Source organism: Monodon monoceros, unplaced genomic scaffold (assembly GCF_005190385.1).
Source record: "Monodon monoceros isolate NGI ecotype Baffin Bay Population unplaced genomic scaffold, NGI_Narwhal_1 Super_Scaffold_12, whole genome shotgun sequence".
NCBI classification, from domain to species: domain Eukaryota; kingdom Metazoa; phylum Chordata; class Mammalia; order Artiodactyla; family Monodontidae; genus Monodon; species Monodon monoceros.
The window spans coordinates 136,139,092-136,161,206 of record NW_021703768.1 but is presented as its reverse complement, the minus strand read 5'-3'; the positions used below and the strand labels follow the sequence as shown (position 1 = coordinate 136,161,206).

The window sequence follows — 22,115 nt, the reverse complement described above, 5'->3', positions numbered from 1 at the left end:
TGCAGCAGGATCATTAGCTCTCAGACCCTGCTGCCACTCACATCTGAAATAAGTTTGGATTTAGAAAACTAGCAATGAGCTGAGTGGTACAGATCAGGAGGGAAGCACACGGCTTAATCAGGGCCGTGAAGCAGCTGACAAATTACAGTGTGATTTGTCATCATCTCAGAACTCGGCAAGTGTTTGTCCCTGAAAGAATCAATACTTGGAGGGAAGAGGGCTGTATTTTTAGAAACTCCTGGATGGGTAATTTATTTCAAGTGAATGGAGAGTTTATGTTGGCGCCCCACAGAACCAATGGACAGTATATTTACACGAAGCCAGAAAATGCTATCATTTCTTCTAATCAATTTACTCCTTTGAACCTTGAAGCTTGGAGTGATAAATTCACTCCCCGTGCTAAAAGCTCTACCCTGGGAACCACTTCCAATCCCACCTTTAGTACTACTTCATTCTATATGCATAGCATGTTATACCTTTCAAAACTTTCCCACATGGATTCTATCTTCTGGGGCACAAGTGAGATGGACAGGGAGGGGGTGTTAGCCCCATTCTACAGAGGAGAAAACTGAGGCTCGAGAGTTGAATGTACTATTAGGCAATGTGGGGTAGAATTAGAAAGCAAGATCTCCCCACCCCTAGTTGTGTTTTCCCCCTCATTGAACTTAAAGAGATTGTACAACTAAAATACTGAATGAAAGAGAAAAAGTGAAGAGTCAAGAATGTGTTTTAAATGCTTTGCTATAAGAATGTTCACCAGGGGGCAGTGTGCTGTGCAAGTAAAGAGCAGAGGGTCTGCACTCAGACTTGGATTCAAATCGCAGTCTTGATATGACCACGGACAGCCACTTAACCCTTGTGAGTCACAGTTTTCCCATCTCTAAAGAGGGGCTAATCAAAGTACTTACTTCATAAAATGATTGAAAGCTTGAAAAAAAATAGCATTTCTTAAGTTCTCATTACAGCATCTGACAGAAATAAGAGTCTAGTAAATGCTACTTGTTTTGTTTGTTTGTTTTTTGAGAATTTAAAAAATTTATTTATTTTTGGCTGCGTTGGGCCTTGTGGCTGCACGTGGGCTTTCTCTAGTTGCAGCGAGCGGGGGCTATTCTTTGTTGCGGTGCACAGGCTTCCCATCGCGGTGGCTTCTCTTTGCTGCAGAGCACAGGCCCCAGGTGTGCGGGCTTCAGTAGTTGTGGCTCACGGGCTCAGTAGTTGTGGCTCACGGGCTCTAGAGCACAGGCTCAGTAGTTGTGGTGCATGGGCTCAGATGCTCTGCGGCACACGGAATCCTCCCAGACCAGGGCTCTAACCCATGTCCCCGGCACCAGCAGGCAGACTCCCAACCACCTTGCCACCAGGGAAGTCCCTACTTATTTTATTAGCTACTTATTTGCACAGCATTTTTGCAATAGCCAAACAATTGAAACCATGTCAGTGTTCAGCAGTGAAAGGATTAAATGAAATACCTCATGCAATAGGTATCTATCCAGGTAACATGTAAAAATGTTCAAGTTGTATGAACACTAAATCTCATTGTTGAAATGCATAAATGTGTATGTTTGTCCATACATAAACGTGTATGTAGGTATATGCATATATTTTTTAAAGCCTGGAAGTTCTGTATACACACGAATATTGGCTAGCTGTAGGTCGTGTGATTTATAATCTCTACTTTTTTGATCATCTATTTCTATGCTGCCCAGTTTGGTAGCCGCTAGCCGCCATGTGGCTATTTAACTTTAAATTAGTTAAGTGAAATTAAATAAAATTTAAAAATCAGTTCCTCAGTCATACTACCATATTTCAACAGCCACGTGCAATGCGTGGCTTCTACATTATACAGTGCAGACATAGAACATTTCCATCATTGCAGTAAATTCTGTGGGGCAGCTTGAGTCTAGAGACTCAAACCCAGGCCGGGGGAAAAGTGGTCAGGACAGGGCCCTCCCTTTGCAGCGCATCCAACTTTTCATCTGCATCTATTCTCTCCTCCCTAATGAGGATTTAACTGTTTCTTTTAACACATTACAACTATCACAGTGTGACAAAGCGGGGATTACCTTATTTGCAATGGTTCTAACAGTGATTAGCTCTCCTGATGATCCTATTAAAACGAGATCCCTCTGACTTAATAACCTCACAGCGTCCTCTCTTTCACAGGAGGTACAGTTCCGACCAGAAGGTTTCCACAACATCATCGTGTGTGAGAAGCCTAACAACCACCTTAACAGGTTTAAAGGTTATATGTAAGTATGTGCTGCCTGTGTGCTGCTTGTAAATATCTCCTCTGCAGCTAGAAAACATTTTTTCTTGAAATGGCCAAACAGATAAGCATCTGGGTCCTAAGGAAGTTTATTTCTTTTTATCATAAAAAAAAGGGCTAGAGAAAACTAACTAAATTGGGAAAACTTTTCTAGTCTTTTTTTTTTTTTTTGCTGGAGTGATACTTAATTATCTCACAGGGTTAAATTCACTAATAGTTCAGAACTCTGGTGAAACAGCATCAAAATCGAGACCACACTCTGATTCAGGGGAGGCAAGTATGATTGAATTTAGATCAGATTTCTGAAGGGGCCTTTACTGCCCTGTAGGTAAGAACGGGGACTTTGGAGTTGGACAGACCTAGGTTCGAAACCAGGCTCTGTCACTTACAAGCTGTGTGACCTTGAGTAAATTAATTAACCTCTCTGGGCCTTCATTTCCACATCTGTAAAATAAAGATTATATCTACATCACAGGACTTTTCTTGTCTAAGAACTGATCATATGCAAAGCCCGTAGCACAGAAACTGGCACAGAGTAGATAGTTAACGCGACTGCTGCTGTTGCAATTATTGTTGTTATTGTTCCTCACCTCTGGTTCAGCCTAAGAGTTTTACTGTAATTTTGCTCCCACATTTGACTGCCGGTCTTACTGCAAAAAAAAAAAGGGTAGTGGTAACAGATGCGAATAAATGCCCGTATTCTGGCTTTAAGAGTTAGAGGACTTTCACAGAACATCGTGTCACTTAATCTGCAAAACAACCCAGGGAAGTGAGAATTATGATTCGCATTTTTCAGATGGGACACCTGATGATAAGATTTTTCAGGATTCTCCCAGAGGCACACAGCAGCTTCAAGGCAAAGCCAGGATTTACAGCCGGGTCTTTCCACTCCAACCCCGGTGTGTTTTCCATGGTCTGCACACACAGCTCAGACATGTTATAGCAACTTCTCTACCAATGTGCCCTGCAATGAAACTTAAGAAGGCTTCTTGGGAGGCAGGTGTCAATGCTTTCCCTCCACCCACATTTTCTCAGGCCGTATGAGATATCTTGAGGAGCAAGATAAAAGGGGAAAGGGTAAGAACAGTACAAGAGAAATAGCAGCTTTTCAATGCAAATTACTTTTTAAAAGCTCATAGAGAGCAGATGGAGACAGGCAAGAAGGGCACGAGCTCCTGGGGGAGAAGAGGGTTCGTTGCAGTCATCTGGCAAGGTAGAGCTTGCCACCTGCCCGGGGAAGGAGTCTACCCCTCGTGCCCGAGTTTTGTGGATTTGGTTCATCCCAAGTGACCCATGCCTTGAGCCATTCTCCTTCCTCTTAGAGAGCAGCCTCATCGCTGGGTTTCTCTTTGTAATCCTTTCTCCCCCAAACAGCTCATGCCAGCACCCAGCCTTTCTAAGCTTCATCCTGGGCTCTGGCCCTTCATCTCAGACAGAACTTTCCCAGTTCCATTCAACCCCCAGCACCTCCTCTTCCTGGCTGCTGCCCTTAGAGTTGTCTTTCCCCACCTGCCCGGGCCTCATGGGTGAGCCCTGAAAGTCCAGTTGGTCAGTCCAGCAGCCTACCCATGGGATGCTGGGGAATTCACTGTGGTCCTACATCTCTGCCAAGGCCCAGCACCCACAGATGATAAGCACTCTCTTCCTGAACAAACCCACTGTCTGATGCCTCCAGGTCTCCGGAAGCTTCTTTGGGTCCCCTTAATTTAGGAGTTCTCCTGGGGATAGCCAGGTTGGCTAGAAAATGAGTAGTTTTTAATGCTTTGAAGGTTAGGAATGTCAGATTTGAAAATGTAACTTTTAAACAATAAGATCTCTATAAAGGAGTGGTTCTCAAACCCCATCTCCTCCGCTCCATCAGAGGACCTTTAGCGAGTCTGGACACATTGTTGGTTGCCACAACTAGGGAAAGGGGTGCTGCTGGCATCTGGTAGGTAGAGGCCAGGGATGCTGCTCAGCACCCTACAAAGCACAGGACAGCCCCCGCGACAAAGAACGATCCCACAAAACATGTCAGTAGTGTTGAGGTGGAGAAATATGCTCCCCCTCATAATGCTCTGAGTTGGTTAAATAAACATCCCTGGGGCTTCCCTGGTGGCGCGGTCGTTGAGAGTCCACCTGCCGATGCAGGGGACACGGGTTCGTGCCCCGGTCCGGGAAGATCCCACATGCCACAGAGCAGCTGGGCCCGTGGGCCATGGCCGCTGAGCCTGCGCGTCCGGAGCCTGTGCTCCGCAACGGGAGAGGCCCACGTACGCAAAAAAAAAAAAAAAAAAAAAAAGTCCCTGTAAACAGAGCACTAAATAGAAGAGCTATGAGATGGCTAATCTCTTTCTACCATCCATTGAAAAAGGAACATTATGACCGGGAGAAAAAGATGCTGTCATATGTTATCACCTCAGAGAATCATAAAAAAAACACTCTTTAAACCACTAGCTACTGACACTGAATCATTCAAGTTTCTATCCCAATATACTATCCATAGCCAACTCCCTCCTTGATAAAGAGAGGTAGGTCATAAAATTCAGCCATTCTTGGACCACCTTTATGATTTGTATCACATTCATAAAACACCTCTACTTTCCAACTTTTTAATTGGCTTTCTTTATTTCCAAAGGAAAATGTATGTTACTGGCACTGTGGGCATCCAGCATCACTGCCATATGTAGATTGCCATAGATTTATGGCAGTATTGCTTTCCATATATAAACTTCATAACAGTAAAATTAATAAAATGAAATCAAATCAGTTATTATTTCATTCTAACTACAGACTATTACTTGCCAAAGCCTCCTCTGTGTTGAAAAGTTAGATAAATAAGGGCTAGAAAAAAGTTAACGAAATACTGAGACATTTCCTCATTAGATTTCAAAGAACTGCAAATGGGAATGACTCCGATTCAATGTCAATTAATGGGGTGCTATATTGGGAACCCTGGTGTAGTGAAAACCACATGAGGGTTGGTGTCTGGGGCCTGGGTTCCCAAGTCCTAGGATATTCCATGTACTAGGTGAGTGGCCTTGGAAAAATCTCTCACCCTCTCTGAGTTTCATCTTTCTTATGAGTGAGGATGATCACCGTACTAACTTCCCAGAGCTGTGAAGACACAAATAAAATAATGTAAATAAATGTAGTTTACAAACAAAGAATTATTATTAAGAGGAGTATTGAGTGGCAGTATAGCACTCTGGAGCCAGACTCCCTGGGTTTGAATCCCCTTTCTGCCACATACTAGCTCTGTGAACTTGCCTCAATTTCCCTATCTATAAAATGAGTAGGAAACATGACCTATCTTATAAGATTGTCATGACCATTAATTAATACATGGAAAACACTTATAACTGGACCTAGAGAAATGAAGCATTAAAGAATTAGAAGGAGAAAAATCCCTAAGGGTTCAGATTATTACTTTTCTGTTCTCCCCAATGTTGAGGGAAAGTTGTATTTAAATTTCCTGAAAAACCCAAATGGAGGGCATCGGGATAGAATAAGGGCCAGACGCTGAGTAATCACTAATGTGGACTGACTCAGAAGTTTCTAGAGTGAGTTGGAAAATTGCAGTGCTTCTGGAGGCTAGAGAAAGGGAAACACTCCATGTACCTCGTTTTTGAGAAGCTGCCTTGCAGGATGTTGCACAGGGTTGCTGGTCCACCTCCTGTGAGGTCTGTTTATTTTAAGGCTTCCTCAGCAGAGTTCTGCCTTTTAGGTGAGTAAATGATTACGTCCTTAGGGATGGGTAATTCCCTTCTAATGGTCCAGCCCCCACTAGACATCCCAGGAGCAATGAAGAGTTGCACTTGAACACGGGGATTAGATTCTGAGTTAATATCACTCTTCTGAGGAAGAGAGAGAAGAGTGATCTTGTTACTTGCCCCTCTAATTCTATGACACTCACCGGTGACAGCGTGGAGAGGCCACCAAACAGCTCGCTGTCTTTCCTCATCCCCAGGGAACATCTCGACCAGAGCAGAACCGGCTTTGGCAGTGAGAGTCTTCTGCTTCGAGGCTGCACCATCAGAAACACCAAAGTGGCTGTTGGCATTGTCATCTACGCGGGTAACTGTCCCTGGACAGCTTCCTATGTCCCTGTCCTTTATCCTCTCTCCTCCAAAACCTCCTCCATATTTATCTGCAGTCAGTGGGAACTCACATCAGTTCTAAGGAGTAGAGTCATGTGACTTCCCATTTCTCAGCTAAGCAAACTGAGGCTGGAATCACAGCAGCTCACTTGGTCCACAGAGACATAATTCAGTTCCAAGTTACTGTCACCTATCCAGACAAGACAGGGAGGGGGACTCACGCTCATGTGTCCCTAACACTTTTCTGACACTAACCACAGGTGGGATGAAGAGTATCTCCTTGAGCCTGAGGAATAACATCACCAAACTTAGCAACTTCACCTTGTGTGCCTCAGTGTCCTCAGCTATACAACAGGAAGAATATTTCCATCTGCCCCATAGGCCCCCCCATGAGGGTCCAGTGACCCAGCACATGGAAAGAACCCAGAACTGTGTGTAGCAAGTGAGGGCAGGATGGGTTTTAGTTATTGTTTTTATTATTACCTTTATTCATTTTGTGGCTCCATATATGGTGGTCTATCTCTCCTTTGCACTTTGATTTTGCTTCCCATTGAAAAAAGGTAACTTCTCACAATGGTACCTGAAGTATTGGAGGGAGGTCTTGGGACTGCTGTATCCCCAGTACCTAGCACCTGGCACTCCGTGGGTACTCAGTATGTGTCTATTGTTACGTGAACAACTGCAGACTTCTTCTGTAGAGGAAACACAGTCCCCCTGGAGTGTCTACCTTCCCTGGAAGTCTCCAGAATACGTTTCCCTGGATCTTCCACTCACTGGGACACCTTGTAGTATTTCATTTGCTTGTTATTTTGTTTGATTTGATTTGTCTTGGTCTGAGTAGACACCCACTTTTGTTAGACATAGAAAAGCACTAAAACATCAATCCACCCTAAGATTCCCTTTGGGGGACTGTGAAAGAAAAATAGGTTTTTCAACAAATGCTGGAGAAGGTGTGGCGAAAAGGGAACCCTTTTGCACTGCTGGTGGGAATGTAAATTGATACAGCCACTATGGAGAACAGTATGGAGGTTCCTGAAAAAACTAAAAATAGAATTACCATATGACCCAGAAATCCCACTACTGGACACATGCCCTGAGAAAACCATAATTCAGAAAGACATGTGCACCCCAATGTTCATTGTAGCACTATTTACAATAGCCAGGTCATGGAAACAACCTAAATGTCCATTGACAGATGAATGGATAAAGAAGATGTGGTACATATACACAAAGGAATATTACTCAGCCATAAAAAGGAACAAAATTGGGTCATTTGTAGAGACATGGATGGACCTAGAGACTGTCATACAGAGTGAAGTAAGTCAAAAAGAGAAAAACAAATATATTAACGCATATATGTGGAATCTAGAGAAATGGTACAGATGAACCAGTTTGCAAGGCAGAAATAGAGACACAGATGCAGAGAACAAATGTATGGACACCAAAGGGGGGAAGTGAGGGGGGGCGGTGGTGGTGGGATGAATTGGGAGATTGGGATTGACATATATACACTAATATGTATAAAATAGATAACTAATAAGAACCTGCAGTATGAAAAATAATCAAATTAAATTTAAAAAAACCAAAAATATGTTTTTTAAAAAGTTGTGTCACAATCTAGCTGGCTTTCCCCAATTTGGGGGAGGGATGTTATATTTGTCAGCACAGGTCACTGCTTTCAAGGGTCTTTGGCAATGGAGTTCAGTGCCATCTGGTAGACCTAGTAGACAAGAACGCTTCCACAGTCCCTACCGCACCAAAAAACCTGCATAGACGTGGATTTGCTTCTCTGCCTAATCAGAAACAAAGGTCAGAGTGGGTGATGGGAGTGGTGTGTGGGCAGGCAGATGCAGGGAGAGTTAACCATGACTGGGGACTCAGGCCGCCTGGGGCTGAATCACTGCCTGGCTGCAAGTTCCTGAGAAGCTGGCTCAGTCTTCACCACAAGGAGCACTGATAACCCCTGCCTCCTAGGGTTATAAGGTTCACAATGCCTGGCACACATTAGGGCCTCAAGAAATGTGAGCAAAAATGGTGCAACTTGTGTTTAGTGTTACTGTCTAGACCAGGGGTTCTCAACCTCAGCACCACTGACATTTGTTCCAGATTGTTCTTTGTGGTGGGGGCCATCCTATAGGGTGTTTAGCAGCATCCCTGGCTTCTGCTCACTAGATGTCATTAGCACCACCTCCTCAAAGGTGACAACCAAAAATTTCTCGTGACTTGGCCAGGTGTCCCCTGGGGAGAATGACTGGCCTAGAGCTACCTTCTCTGCCTTGATAATACAGATGAACAAAGTGGGAGCACCTCGGAGTCAAAGGCCAGAAAATGGACAAGTGAGCTTTCCAGAAGGAAGAGATTCAGTGTGGAGGTATGCGCTCCTCACAGCAAACATTTATTGAGCCCCTACTGTGTACCGGAAACTAATTTAGGTACTTTGTGTATATCAGTTCACTCCCCCACCCCAAAACACACGACGATTATATCTCATTTTGCAGATGAGGGGTTGAGTTACAAAAGGATTAATTCCCCCAAGGTCACATGTCTCCTGAGATTAATTCCCTATAACCCAAGGTCAGGTACCCACAGAGCCAAGCTCTGTCGGACACTAGAGCCCACATTCTATCCACTACACCATACTGCCTCCCCCTTGAGCCCAAATTTTGCCAAAAGAACAGGGGGATCTTAGGAAGTGAGGAAGCAGGTGGGTGAAGGGGGTGGTCCGAGGACCCCTTTTACGGGGTGAGCCTGGGGCACGCAGGAACCACAGCTGTGTCAGCCCCTGCACAGCTGCAGCAACTTGAGTCTAATTTAATAAGCCTAGCATGCTCACGCCTACAGTTTTGTTGCTGCTTTAAATCCACAAGGCCACCAGCTAAGTAGCATTAAACCACACACTGCTGGAGCTGATGTATTGGTTTTCTCTAATTTTGCACAGAAAATATGTGACGGGTCTCTTTTAATTTGACTGCTGAGGGGTACAGCGTGGTAAATACAATTTGTCAGCCCCAAAGGGGAGGCTCTGTTCTAAAGACAAAGGCTCAGTTTGACTCTCAACTCTTAGCTGGGTGGTTTGGGTTCCAGGAGTTACTGGAAGGAGAAATAGACTGGGAGTCAGAATCCTGGGTTCTCCATGTGGCTCTGGTGTCAATTTATTCTTTCGTTTGGAGCAGGTCCCTTCTACGTTTTGGTCCTGAATTTCTCTAATTGCAAAAAAAAAAAAAGGGGGGGGTTGGTGCCTGAATGAGCTCAGTAGTTTTTAAATTTTACTGTCTTTTCTTTAAACAGAACTTTATGCAGAACTCCAGGGTAGGAGAGTAGCTGCCCAGAGTTAATGCTGGGGTGGAGACCTTTAGCCACTACCACTCTTGCACGAGCACGACAACACCTTAGGCAAAGAAGCAAGCATGATAATTACTGGCCTCAAGTACAGTCCTGCCACAGGGCCTTGGCACATACTGTTCCCCAGCCTAAAACCCTTTTCTCGCAACTCTTCTCTCTCCCTTCAGGTCTCCCTCAAATGTCACCTCCTCTGAGAAGCCTTCCCTGACCACACTCTGTAACACCATCTCTTATTTATTAGCCCCTTATTTATTGTTTACTTCATGGGACTTACGGCTAACTGTAATTGCCTTATTTACTTGTTTCCCTGTATATTTCCACCAGATTGTGAATCATGTGTCTCACCACTGTATCCCACCACTGAGCCCATAACAGCACCTCTGTGCGAATTAGAAAAAGATGGCCCTTCCTCAAGACAGCTTACTGTCATTTGCTACAAATGTGTCCTAATGGGCTTACAAATCTATGACAGCTACAAAATGAGGGCTACCTCTCGAGTTGTGCAGGGCACAGCCTGTACACAGTAGCTCTGTCCATGCCCACCAGTGTCTGGCCGGTAGGGGATGTTCAGTAAAAACCTGCTGACAAGTTGTGTGAGGTCTCTCCGGCCGTTCCCAGAACCTCCCTGCAGCAGGACAGATTCAGGTTAGAGAATGAAACTTCTCTTGTATCGAAATCTCATGGGAGAAGAGCCAGAGTCAAACAGGGGCCAAGGACTGACGATCTCATTTTCTCTCAAAGGCCATGAGACAAAAGCCATGCTGAACAACAGCGGCCCGCGGTACAAACGCAGCAAGATCGAGCGGCGCATGAACACACACATCTTCTTCTGCATCGGGATCCTCTTCCTCATGTGCCTCACTGGGGCTGTAGGTATGGAATGTTCTGGAAAGGACAACCCCACAATCATCTTCTGTTTCTCTGGGCGAGTTGCTGCAACTCGGAGCCTCAGTTTCCTCATCTAAAGAAAGAAAAGCCTCAAAGAAAGCCTACTCCGTATTTTAACAGGGTGCCAATTAAGTACAAATGCAGACGACATTCTCCTGAAAGTAGTATGCACTCTAAATCTTAGGAAGAGCGTCTATCATGTATCTGTCCCAGAAATACTTCCTGAACCCAGGCACCCCCTTGTCATGAAAGGGTAACGAGATGAATCAATCACAGGACCGGTCCTCAAAGAGCAGGAAGGTCCTCATAGTCTAGTAGGAGGAAGTCCAACCTGAGAACAGAATCAGTAACACCATCTGTCCCACTCAGTGAGGGCGGTAACAGGTACTGTGCTCGTTTCCTAGTGCCACTGTCAAAAGTCAACACAAATTAAGTGGTTTAAAACAATGCTAGTTGATTCTGTTATAGCTGTGGAGTTCAGAAGTCCAAAGTCGGTTTCACTGGATTGAGACCAAGGTGTCCTCAGGGCTGCAGATTCCAGGGGGAGAATCGGTCCCTTGTCTTGCTCAGTTTCTACTGGCTGCCTGTGTTTCTCCCTTTGAAGCATCTTCTTTCGTCTTCAAAGCGCATTACTCCAATTTCCACTCACACTTCCTTCTCCTCGTCTGTGGGAGTGTGGCCCTCTGCCTCCCTTTTATAAGGGCACTTGTAGTTCCATCATTGGGCCCACCTGGATAATCCAGGCTCCTCTTTCCTATCTCAAGATCCTTAACTAAATCACATATGCAAAGTCCCTTTTGCCATCTAAGGTAGCACATTCACAGGGCCCAGGGATGAGGGCGTGGACACCTTAGGGGGCCATTATTCAGCCCACGACCGGGATTATGGGAGCATCAAGGAAGAAAGTCTCGCTGGAGCTGATTCCCAGATGCAGCAGGTGTTCACCAGGGGAGGGCGGGGACAGGAACAGGATGAGGCAGGCAGCTGTGAAAGGAAAGAGAGAGGTCACTTTACCCCAGGGGCAGCACAAGCAAAGCACAGTGGCAGGAAGGAGAGCCATGTTATGCAGAGGAGTGTTTGGCCATTTGGTGTGCCAAGAGCAAGGCCAAGGATGGAGACCTCATTAGAAATGGGCCGTGGCCAGGTTCTACGACGGCCAGGTGTAGACAGCTGTGGGAGGTGTAGACACGAGCGATCGGAGCCATTTCAGTAGATCCTCGGAGGGTAGGGGAAGAGGGGCCCTCACTCTTATCCACTCTCCCCCTCCATGGCTTAACACTAAGGATGGTTCTCAGGACCCTAAAGGAGACCCCAGAAAGAAGCAGGGAGGATCAAAATTAAGAACTCGTATGCTGAGTCCAGAACCCCCTGCCAACCCCACGCCAGTGAGCAGCTATAGCGTTTGCGCTTTACTTTTGTCAGAAATCGCACCCATCACTGTTTTTAAAAGACAGTGTCCGGGGGTCCCCTGGTGGCCTAGAGGTTAGGATTCAGTGCTGTAACTGCTGTGGCCCGGGTTCAATCCCTGGCAGGGGAACTGAGATCCTGCAAGACATGAGGTGCGGACAAAATTAAAAAAGATTAAAAGAAAGACAGTGTCCAAAGCTTAAGATCTTCCTAGGCCCACAGAGATTTTCTATGTCACCACAGTGAAGACAGTGGGATTCAATCTTGTGCGTGGCCTGGAGTTTTGAATGAATATGCTTCCCAGATGTGTCTAATGGCACTCCATGTGAGGGGCTCGTGGCTGGAAGGGCAGCACCCGCATGGGACGGAAGCAGGCAAACCAGAAAACCAACTGTTCGTTTTGTGGGCCATCCCTGTGTCCCCGGAAATTCTGGAGAACTGTCAGCTCTGCTTCGGGACAGGGAACGTCCCGAACGTTCAGGGACGTCAGACCTGGAAAGGACATTGGGGACATCATCTCACTGCGTCTCCAGGGAAAGGAAGTGAATGATTAAAAGATCACAGAGTTAGATGAGGTACAGGCCAACCAGAAGCAGCTTGGTAGATTGCCCAAGATAATAAATACGTGGAGAAAGTAATTGGGAGGGGCAGGATTCTATTCTGCCTGAGAATAACACAGGCCGCTGCTGGCACCGTATCAAACACAGCTCCCGCGGGAGGTGAAAGCTCTCGAATGAGCACCATTCAGGGTCATTTATCACATGTTTGCTTTAATTGTGTGAAGATGGTGTTTCTTTTTTATTTGCCCAGAATGTTCTCCCCAGGCTTTTCTGATCACCCAGTACCTACCTGGGCTTCAGAACCCCTCCAGGCCTCCTCCTCCATGCAGCCTGCTCTGACTTCTTTCACGGTCTGTAGTAACCCTTACTCTGTGCCTTACATTTGGCCCTTAACCTCACGTCTGTAAGTCTCCTTTCTTCTGCTGTATCTGATGGTATGTGACCCAACCTCCTGTGCAAAGAAGTATCTTAGGGTCAGGGTAGGAACCCCTATGCCTTTTATTCTCTATAGTCCCTGCCCTGGGGCCAAGAGCATCATACACATTAGGTTATCCTGTTCTCACAACAACCCCATGGAGAAGGTATTATTACTAATTGACAGGTGAGGATGCTGAGATTCAGAGAGCTCGGTGCGAGGTGCACTTATCAATCCTCACGTGATGGGTATTGTTATCCCCATTTACAGTTAAGGAAACAGAGGGTTCGGTCTGCATCTGGTGCTGTCACTCTGGGCTCTCGTAGTGCTCCAGGATCTGGCATAGCACCCCTCATGCTAGGTGGGATTTGTATCTTTACATCGGACTCCCTGACTTGGTAGAGAACTCCTCAAAGACAAGAAGTAGGACCGACTCCTTCTTGAATTAAAAAATTTTGGACAAAGGGACGGAAAGGAAGGAGGCAGGGAGGAGTGAGTGAACAGAGATATAGATGGACGGACAGACGGATGGATAGATGGATGCATGTATGGATGCAAGGACAGGTGGATGGGTGGATGGGTAATTGGATGATTGATTGGATGGATGGATGGGTGGATGGGTATGTGCATGGGAGAGAAAGAGGGACTAGGATACAGGTCTGTGAAGACTTCCCAGCCATGTACTTTTTACCACACAACTGAAAAAAAAAAAAACTCATGCCCCTTTCTCGCTTTCCAACCCCTGAATAACAGGACTTCAACAAAATGTAAGTAATCCCCATGCTAGTCTCCTCTGGGAGGACAGACTTAATGCCTATCAAGAGATTGAAATGTAGTATATATGAAGGACCACTTTAGAGCTAACTGAATACACACACACACACACACCCCTATGCTATATAGAATAAGGATGGGTTCCTCCAAAGCACACTCATTTCTGGCAATAGGTCAGGGAAGGGCTGATGTAATTGACCCATTTAGGATTAATGGGAGATTTTGCCTCATGCCTGGCTTTGCCTCCTCTTAGGTCACAGCCTCTGGAATGGAACCTTTGCAGAACACCCTCCCTTTGATGTGCCAGATGCCGAGGGCAACTTCCTTCCCCTTGCCCTTGGAGGCTTCTACATGTTCCTCACCATGATCATTCTGCTCCAGGTAGGAGGCCGTCTGTAACTTGGGACTCAGAAGACCCGTGGCCAATATCTGCCCAACTTTGCAAACTAAAGAAAAATCAGCGCTGGCCCCGTGAAAGAACTAACTGGACTGAGATGGGGAAATGTTTATCGCTTTCTTATGGGTCTTTGAAAGTATTCACAACTGGGATTATGCCAGGACCAGCCCTGCCTTGTGGAGGGGACCTTGGCCTCAGATAATAGCAGAGGAAAATATTTATCAGCATTTTCCATTTAAAAGTAAGATTATAGCAGTGATCCACGTGTGCCTGTCCCTCTGCCAGATCTAAACAGGTAAACCCTAGTGACCCGGGAACAACAAAAGATAACGCAGCACAGAGAACTACAGAGAACTTTCAGACCCCAAGCACTGAGAGAAAGAAACCACAGGTTAGTGTTTTCTCATTTGAAAGTTTGAGATGGAAAAAGAGAACTGGCACTATACAGGAGGAAAAAAACAAAAACATAGAGCACCCACGAGAGAGGTAAGAAAGGCAACGACTATAGGTAAACACCTGCAGTGAAGTATAAAGAGACAGATTAAAAAAAATCCTCAGGCTCTATAAGTAATCACAGTCTATGAAAAGATAAGGCAAGTTGTAGTTTTGTTTTAACAAAACCCCATCTATGTTTGAGTCCCTCCAGTATCTGAGGGTGTTTCACTGTCCTCTTACTGATGATCCTTTTTCATTCATTAGTTCGTTCATTCATTGAGCACAGTAATCCTTTTAAGATGTGAGTCGGGTCATGCTGTCCTCTGCACTGAACCCTCTGGTGGTTTCACATCCACTCAATGTGAAAACTGAAGTTCTGACAGCAACCACCAAGGTCCTAGGTGATCTGGACCCCGACTCCCTCCTGGACCACGTCTCCGAGCTGTTTCCTGCACACTCAGACACAGGCCTGCTGACTCTCACGCCCGCCCTGCAAGCACCCAGCCACCCATGCGCTGCCCGGAACCCTCCTCCTCCCACAGATAACCTCATGCTCACACCCTCATTTCTTCAGGTCTCTGCGCAAAGGTCACGGCTTATGACCCACTCCCTCCCAGCCTTCACCCTTTTCACTTTTCTTTACTCTTTTTCATGAGACTTACCGCTACCCAGTATCTATTTCTTTGTTTGTTTACTAGAATGTGAGGTTTTGTTCTGCTCACTGCCATTTGCACGACCTAGAACGGCATGTGACACATAAAGCACCTGATAGGCACTAGGTATTGGATCAGTGGGCAGGGATCAACAATGAGTCTGAATAGGACTCATAGGTCACCAAAGGGAAAAGGGGGGGAGAGAGATAAATTAGCAGTTTGGGATTAGCTGACACACACTACTATATATAAAATAGATAAACAACAAGAATCTACTGTGTAGCATATTCAAAACCTTGTAATAAACGACAATGCAAAAGAATATATATATGTATGTTATATACATAAAACTAAATCACTTTGCTGCATACCTGAACCCAACACAACATTGTAAGTTAACTATCCTTCAAAAGAAAATGAGTCTGAATACCCGTCAAAGTGGGCAGCAGTCTTTGGTGGCATAGAGATCCGAGGGGCATCAGGAGACTCTGGACTGAGGTAGCTAGAGCTCCTTACCTCCTTCTGGCTCAGTCATTAAACAAGCAGTGGTGAGTGCCTACCCCGTACTGGATATCTCTGGTTGAAGAAGGTGTATCTCTTTTTCAGATGACCCTAAGAATGCCAAGGGAGGCATGAGGTCATTAATCTTTAACTTCACAGAGAAAGTCCATCATGTGAGCTGACCTGAGCTTTCCATGAAATCCCTTTGCTACTCCCATCACCCAGTGAAGGTTCTGAGATGGGGGACCGGCCCATTTTCTGATACGATGGGAATTGATCTCCCCACAGATACTGATCCCAATCTCCCTGTACGTGTCCATCGAGCTGGTGAAGCTCGGGCAAGTCTTCTTCCTGCACAATGACCTTGACCTGTATGATGAAGAGACCTATTTGTCCATTCAGTGTCGAGCCCTCAACATCACTGAGGACTTGGGCCAGATCCAGTACATCTTCTCTGACAAGACGGGGACGCTGACCGAGAACAAGATGGTGTTCAGGCGTTGTACCATCATGGGCCACGAGTATTCTCACCAAGAAAATGGTACGAGGGTTTCCAGGGGCTCCCACCCCTCTTCTAAAGGAATTGCCCCTGCTCTCCTGAGAGAATGATGATAAAAACCATTATCCTGGCTCCCAGCAGAGGCTGGGTGGCTCTGTGGGAAGTAGCTTCCTGCATCCCTGTGGCTTCCTTGTCAAAGATCAATGCTGTTCTTATCACTTGTAAACTTTCATTTGTTCACAAAGGCTATCAGTGATCTCCTGTGTGGTAGCCCTCCAGTCGGTTGATCTTTGGTGCCATTTACACACAGGATTTTTATCTGTCAGGAATGCACTGGGGAAATGTCCAAATTATGTGCCAGTCACGTAGCCAAAGTTTAAGAATTTCTCACGTCCCCTTACCTGACAGGACAGGCCCAGGTGTAGGCACATGGTGAGATGTGATACATCCAGGAAACGCCCTCCAGCTTTGCCTTAGGGGATGTGGCTATGAAATGCCTGGACTGTCATCTTGCACAGACTGAAGGTGGCCGACAGAGCTGACTGATTCCCTCAGCTCCCTCCCCGGACAACACACACACACACACACACACACACACACACACACACACACACACACACACACTCTTCCTAACTAGGAGAAGAAACTCACAAGAGCAGCATTCATTCTTTTGAGTGGGAGGGATGGAGAAAGAGAAAAGAGGGGATATTAAAGGCGGTCCAATCCCCTTTGCCACAGTGGTAACCATTTACATGGAGCTTCTAATCTCTTCTTAATAATAATACAGCTACCACTACCAGTCCTTAGAGTATGCTAATCACTTTTATATCATTATATTGTTAAGTCTTCAAAACAAGCCTGTGAGTTAGGTACTTTTTTATAACCCCTAATTGAGGAAAGAGAGGCATGGGTTATGCGAAGCACAAAGTCACATAGCTAGGAGGTAGGAGAGCCAGGATTTGAACCTGTGCAACTTAGTTGCACCCCTCTTTCACCAGCTGGGGTAGCCAGCTGCCTACTCTTAGCTCCACCCCCAAAGTCTGGCATCTCCCCAACCATGATCTGGCCAAGGTGTGACTGGCGCAATAACGGGGTTCCTTTCCTGCAGCTAAGCGACTAGAGACCCCAGAGGAGCTGGACTCAGACAGTGAAGAGTGGACCCAATACCGGTGCTTGTCCTTCCCAGCCCGAAGGGACCAGGGACCAGCAACAATAAGGGGCCAAGGAGGGTCCCAGCCTCTGAGGAGCCAGAGTGCCCGGGCACGCATCCAGGGCCACTGGCGACAAAGGTCCGGGGGGCGCTGTGAAATCTCACAGCCCCCTGTGGCCTTCAGCAGCTCCATAGTAAGTCCCTGCCTTTTCCTCTTTGAATTGCTGGTGGCCTGTCTCAGGGAGAGAAGGGGGAGGGCTCTGGGGTATGAAAGAGAAAAGGGTGTATAAACCCTGAAGAGCTCTCAGAATGGCAGCTCTTGGTCTTGTATGTAATCTACACAGGTTTTTTGGGGCACGTAGGATTCTTGTTAATTTCAAATGTTCAATGTTTAGAAATTGGGAGATTTCTAAATGGAATTGAAAAAAGTGTCCCCACTAAGCCGGCATTTCCCTGTGGCAATAAGTGGTTTGAATGAAGAAGTCGGTGCTCAGCCTGGGCGTGCCGTCCTCAGTCCATCACTGTCCCTCACCCCCTCTCTCTGTATCCTCATCCCTGAGCTGAGGCCCAGCAGCATGTTCATTATGCATTTTTTCCAAAATACAGTTAAGAGGAAAAAGAAATATCTGACATGTCCACGTTTCTATAAGGTGGAAAAACAAAAGATGAGCCCGTAAGGCTTAGGTTTCAAGAAAAATGGGAGAATGTATTTATTGTGATAAAGAGTCTTAAATTGTTATGATGCAAAGAACATCTCTGTCAAATTTACTCAGTCCACGTCACTCCCTTAGGCTAACTGCCAGGCCCCTAGGATGTTCGACTTTGCAACTTTGGGGCTTTCTGCATCTGGCCCCTCACATTTGATCCATTGGGATAGTTACCACTAGACGTCCAGGCAGCAGGTGAAGAAACTGAGTTCCTTCCCCAAGATGACAACAGCATGCCCAAAAAGTCAAGGCCAGAACCAGGGCCTCTGACTCCTGTCTCATCCCACTTTCCTCTGCACCAGGCTCTTCCTCTGGGGAACACATCATCCAGAGTCTTCTGCACTTACAGAAGAGGCCTCAGGGAGCCCCAGGTATCTTGAACAAGACACACATACAGAGGGACTGGTGCTATTATTCCATTATTAGAACATTAGATTTTCAAAATGATCATTTTGGTGAATCTCCTTCCAGTCTTTTATTTCCCCCACTAATACACACACACACGAGCACACACACAAACTACATATTTTAACATTTTTGCAGTCATAGTACACATAAATGATAGCTGCTGGGTTTTTTTCATCTGACATGATATCAAGAGCCTTTTCCACATTGCTACCTAGTATTCATTATCCAGGACTCTGTTTTCTGACTGTGACAAGAAACGCTGTGAGACTGTATGTTCTGGGTTGTTGTTTATCTAACTTTAAGTAAGTACAAATTTAACTCTCTTATGTTATTATCATGCACAGAAATGCAATAGTAGCAAGGAGAAAACGATAACAGTGTGTTAAGACATATAATGCTTATAAACCTACGAGAAGAATGATCCTTTGAGAAGATTTTAGGTTTTATTTTTCTTTTTGATTTTCCCAAATGAAGTAACAACGGGACATGCATATTGTCAAGTCTTTCCTTCTTTAATTTAATTCTGTCCCTTCTGAATGGAATGCCCTTCCCCTCAGTTCTTTACGTAAATATTTGGACAATGAATTCAGTGAATTCTCATTGGGCACAGGTGGTAAGTCTTGCACTACCGGTGTCTTTTGGCATCTTCCAGTTCTAGATACCATGGGCATCCCGTGTGTCTGAGAATGTCTCCCCCAGGACACGGGGGGAAAAAGGAAGCTTTCCTGTGTACATCTCATTTGGGATACACAGATTCATTGCCCAGCCGGACAAATCTCAGCAGCCCAGAAAAATTGCAGCCCTGAGTCAGTCAGTATAACTTTTATTCGGGGCCCTTAGCTGATGGTCAGTGAAAGGGACACGTTAACTTATGAGCTGCCTCCAGATCCTGGATGTCATTGTTCTGCCCTGGCTGGCACATTCCAAGTCCAGTTCTAACTGAATGCATTTAGGAGCAATAAGGAAATGGACACATAGAGTAAGACCCAACTCTTGTTGCCTGAGCAAGACAGGATGGTGATGTGTTCTCTTTATGAGCTGCTAACTATGCTGTTCTACAAGTCAGGCTGAAAATCTGGGGTCAGTGGGGTCAGCATCCTGGCTATGTGTTAGGGAGGGCACTGGGTCAAGGGTCAGGAAACATAGGCTCTGGTTTCAACTCTGCTGAGGCTTGCTGGGTGGCCTTATGCAACATGTTAAACCTCTCTCTTTCCCTGTTTCATCACCTGAAAATACGTTGCTTACAACTCTGACTGGCTGTCCTAAAAGTCAAATACCATGATGCTTGTGCTGACCAGCAAGGTCGCTGCCAGCTATGAATTAAGCACATTTGGGGCAAATGTCCCAGGTTCTCATCTTTGCTCCACTGTGTATTAGCTCCGTGACTTTGGTCAACTCACTGAGCTGGAAGCCTCGATGTTCTCATCTTGAAAAGGGATTACTGTTATGCCTCGTGAGTTGATTTTGAGGATTTAATTCTTAAAGCTCATGTGTTCTAGACAGATGGATAACTAATAGAAGTTTTAAATGACTTTTCTAAAGGAAAGCTGTCTGCCTTGGACAAATGTTCACATAACTGATGACAGGGAGGGGAAATGGGAGTTTTCATAAAACACAATGTCAAGCTCTCTCCCCTGAGATTCTGGGATATTCGGTCTAGGGTGGGGCCTGAGCATTCATGTTTTTATTTCTGATGATTCCAGTGAGCAACCAAGATTGAGAAACGCTCTAAGCATACCATCACCCCACTGGAAAATGGTCTTCATTTGGGTCAGACGGGCGCCTTGTACAGCCTGGGAGGCATTCGCTAAAGGGGGTGATGTATGTTGCCTTAAAGGCCTCTGACACTAACCTGTAAACTCTCTGTGTCTGAGTGGCAGACCCTTGAGTGAGTCCAGGGAGAACGTCCATGGCAGCCCCAGGGGGATGCCCTGGCTCCTGGCTCCCACTCACCCCCGCTTGGCAGGCTTTCTGTGTTGCCTCCTCTTGCACCCGCCCGTCTGGCAACCAACCTCGTTGGGTAATGTCTTGGCAAGACCAGTGCTTTACCTTTCCTTTGTAAACTCAGCCAGAACTTGCCTCTGAAGCCCCAGGAATGCCAGGTCATGGCGGAGCACCCAACCCCATTCCAAAGAAGCCCATTGCTCTGAACCAAAAATCAACAATAACAACCACTACAACAAAAGCTGGCTTTTTTCTTTTACTACAAAGATCAAGGAAGCATCTGTTATTGTTGTCTAATTGGCTGCTCTAAAATCTGTGGCTTTAGGGTGGGGTAATATTCTTAGGAAAGTGGTGAGTTCTGAGCCAGCATTTAATAGTCCTGCCGGAGGGAAAGTGAAATGCCTTTTCCCCCCTGGTCTGTAAGCAGCCAAGATTGGAGTAGAGAGTCTTTGTTTAGACATGCCACTTGGAAAAATATTTTTGAGTCATCAGACCAAAGACTGTTTTCCTAATCATAAAGTTTGCATCAGGGCCGTTTAGGCTCCAAACCCCACCACCTCTCCCTTCTGTGGGCACGACCCCTCCCACCTGTCTAGAAAGAATGCAATAGAGGGAAGTAAAGGTGGTGTCTTTGGCCCTCTGCCTCCTTTCTTGAAACTTGGTCTTCCTTTCATTCTTGGGAAGATATTTGTGCCATACTTATAGTCTGCTCCAGGTTGACAGGGACAGCCCACGTGCACAAACTCCCACGGCAAGGTTAGGTAAGAGTCCTGATTTAACTAGTCAAGCGCGCAAAATCTTTTAGTAAGTCATGTGACCACACAGGGCAAGAAATGGATGAAGCCTGTCTCAGCTTTGCTTCCCTTAGCTCCCAGGGTCCCAAATGGGGGCACACAGCTGTGGTGACCCTTTTCACAGAACTGGGTCTTACAAGATCTGGGATACTTCTTTCTTTTTTTTTTTTTTTTATTGAACTATAGTTGATTTACAATATTGTATTAGTTTGTGGTGTATAGCAAAGTGATTCAGATAGATAGATAGATAGAGACATATTCTTTTTCATATACTTTTCCATTATGGCTAATTACAGGATATTGAATATAGTTCCCTGTGCTATACAGTAGGACCTTGTTGCTTATCTGTTTTACATATAGTAGTTTCTATCTGCTAATCCCAAACTCCTAACCTATCCCTACCCACCCCCTTTCCCTTTGGTAACCATAAGTTTGTCTTCTATGTCCATGAGTCTGTTTCTGTTTCATAAGTAAGTTCATTTGTATCATATTTTAGATCCACATATAAGTGATATCATGTGGTATTTATCTTTCTCTGTCAGACTTACGTCACTTAGTATGATAATCAAAAGGTTGATCCATGTTGCTGCAAATGGCATTATTTCATTCTTTTTAATGGCTGACTTAGACACACACACACACGCACACACACACACCCCTTCTTTATCCATTCGTCTGTCGATGGGCATTTAGGTTGCTTCCATGTCTTGGCTATTGTAAAGAGTGCTGCTGTGAACACTGGGCTGAATATATCTTTTTGTTGTTTTTTTTTTTTGCGGTACGCGGGCCTCTCACTGCTGTGGCCTCTCCCGTTGTGGAGCACAGGCTCCGGAAGCACAGGCTCAGCGGCCATGGCTCACGGGCCTAGCCGCTCCGCAGCATGTGGGATCTTCCCG

General features: G+C 45.7%; 1 protein-coding gene across 1 annotated transcript in view; it reads left to right on the top strand.

The window, feature by feature from the left end:
• The window catches only part of ATP10B (ATPase phospholipid transporting 10B (putative)), a 223,478-nt gene that overhangs the window by 144,854 nt on the left and 56,509 nt on the right, over positions 1–22,115 (top strand). The window contains exons 5-10 of the mRNA XM_029216255.1: positions 2,164–2,249; positions 6,216–6,322; positions 10,429–10,560; positions 13,985–14,112; positions 16,006–16,258; positions 17,325–17,560. Of these exons, the coding sequence (XP_029072088.1) occupies positions 2,164–2,249; positions 6,216–6,322; positions 10,429–10,560; positions 13,985–14,112; positions 16,006–16,258; positions 17,325–17,560 (942 nt within the window). The remainder of the gene's footprint in view (positions 1–2,163; positions 2,250–6,215; positions 6,323–10,428; positions 10,561–13,984; positions 14,113–16,005; positions 16,259–17,324; positions 17,561–22,115) is intronic.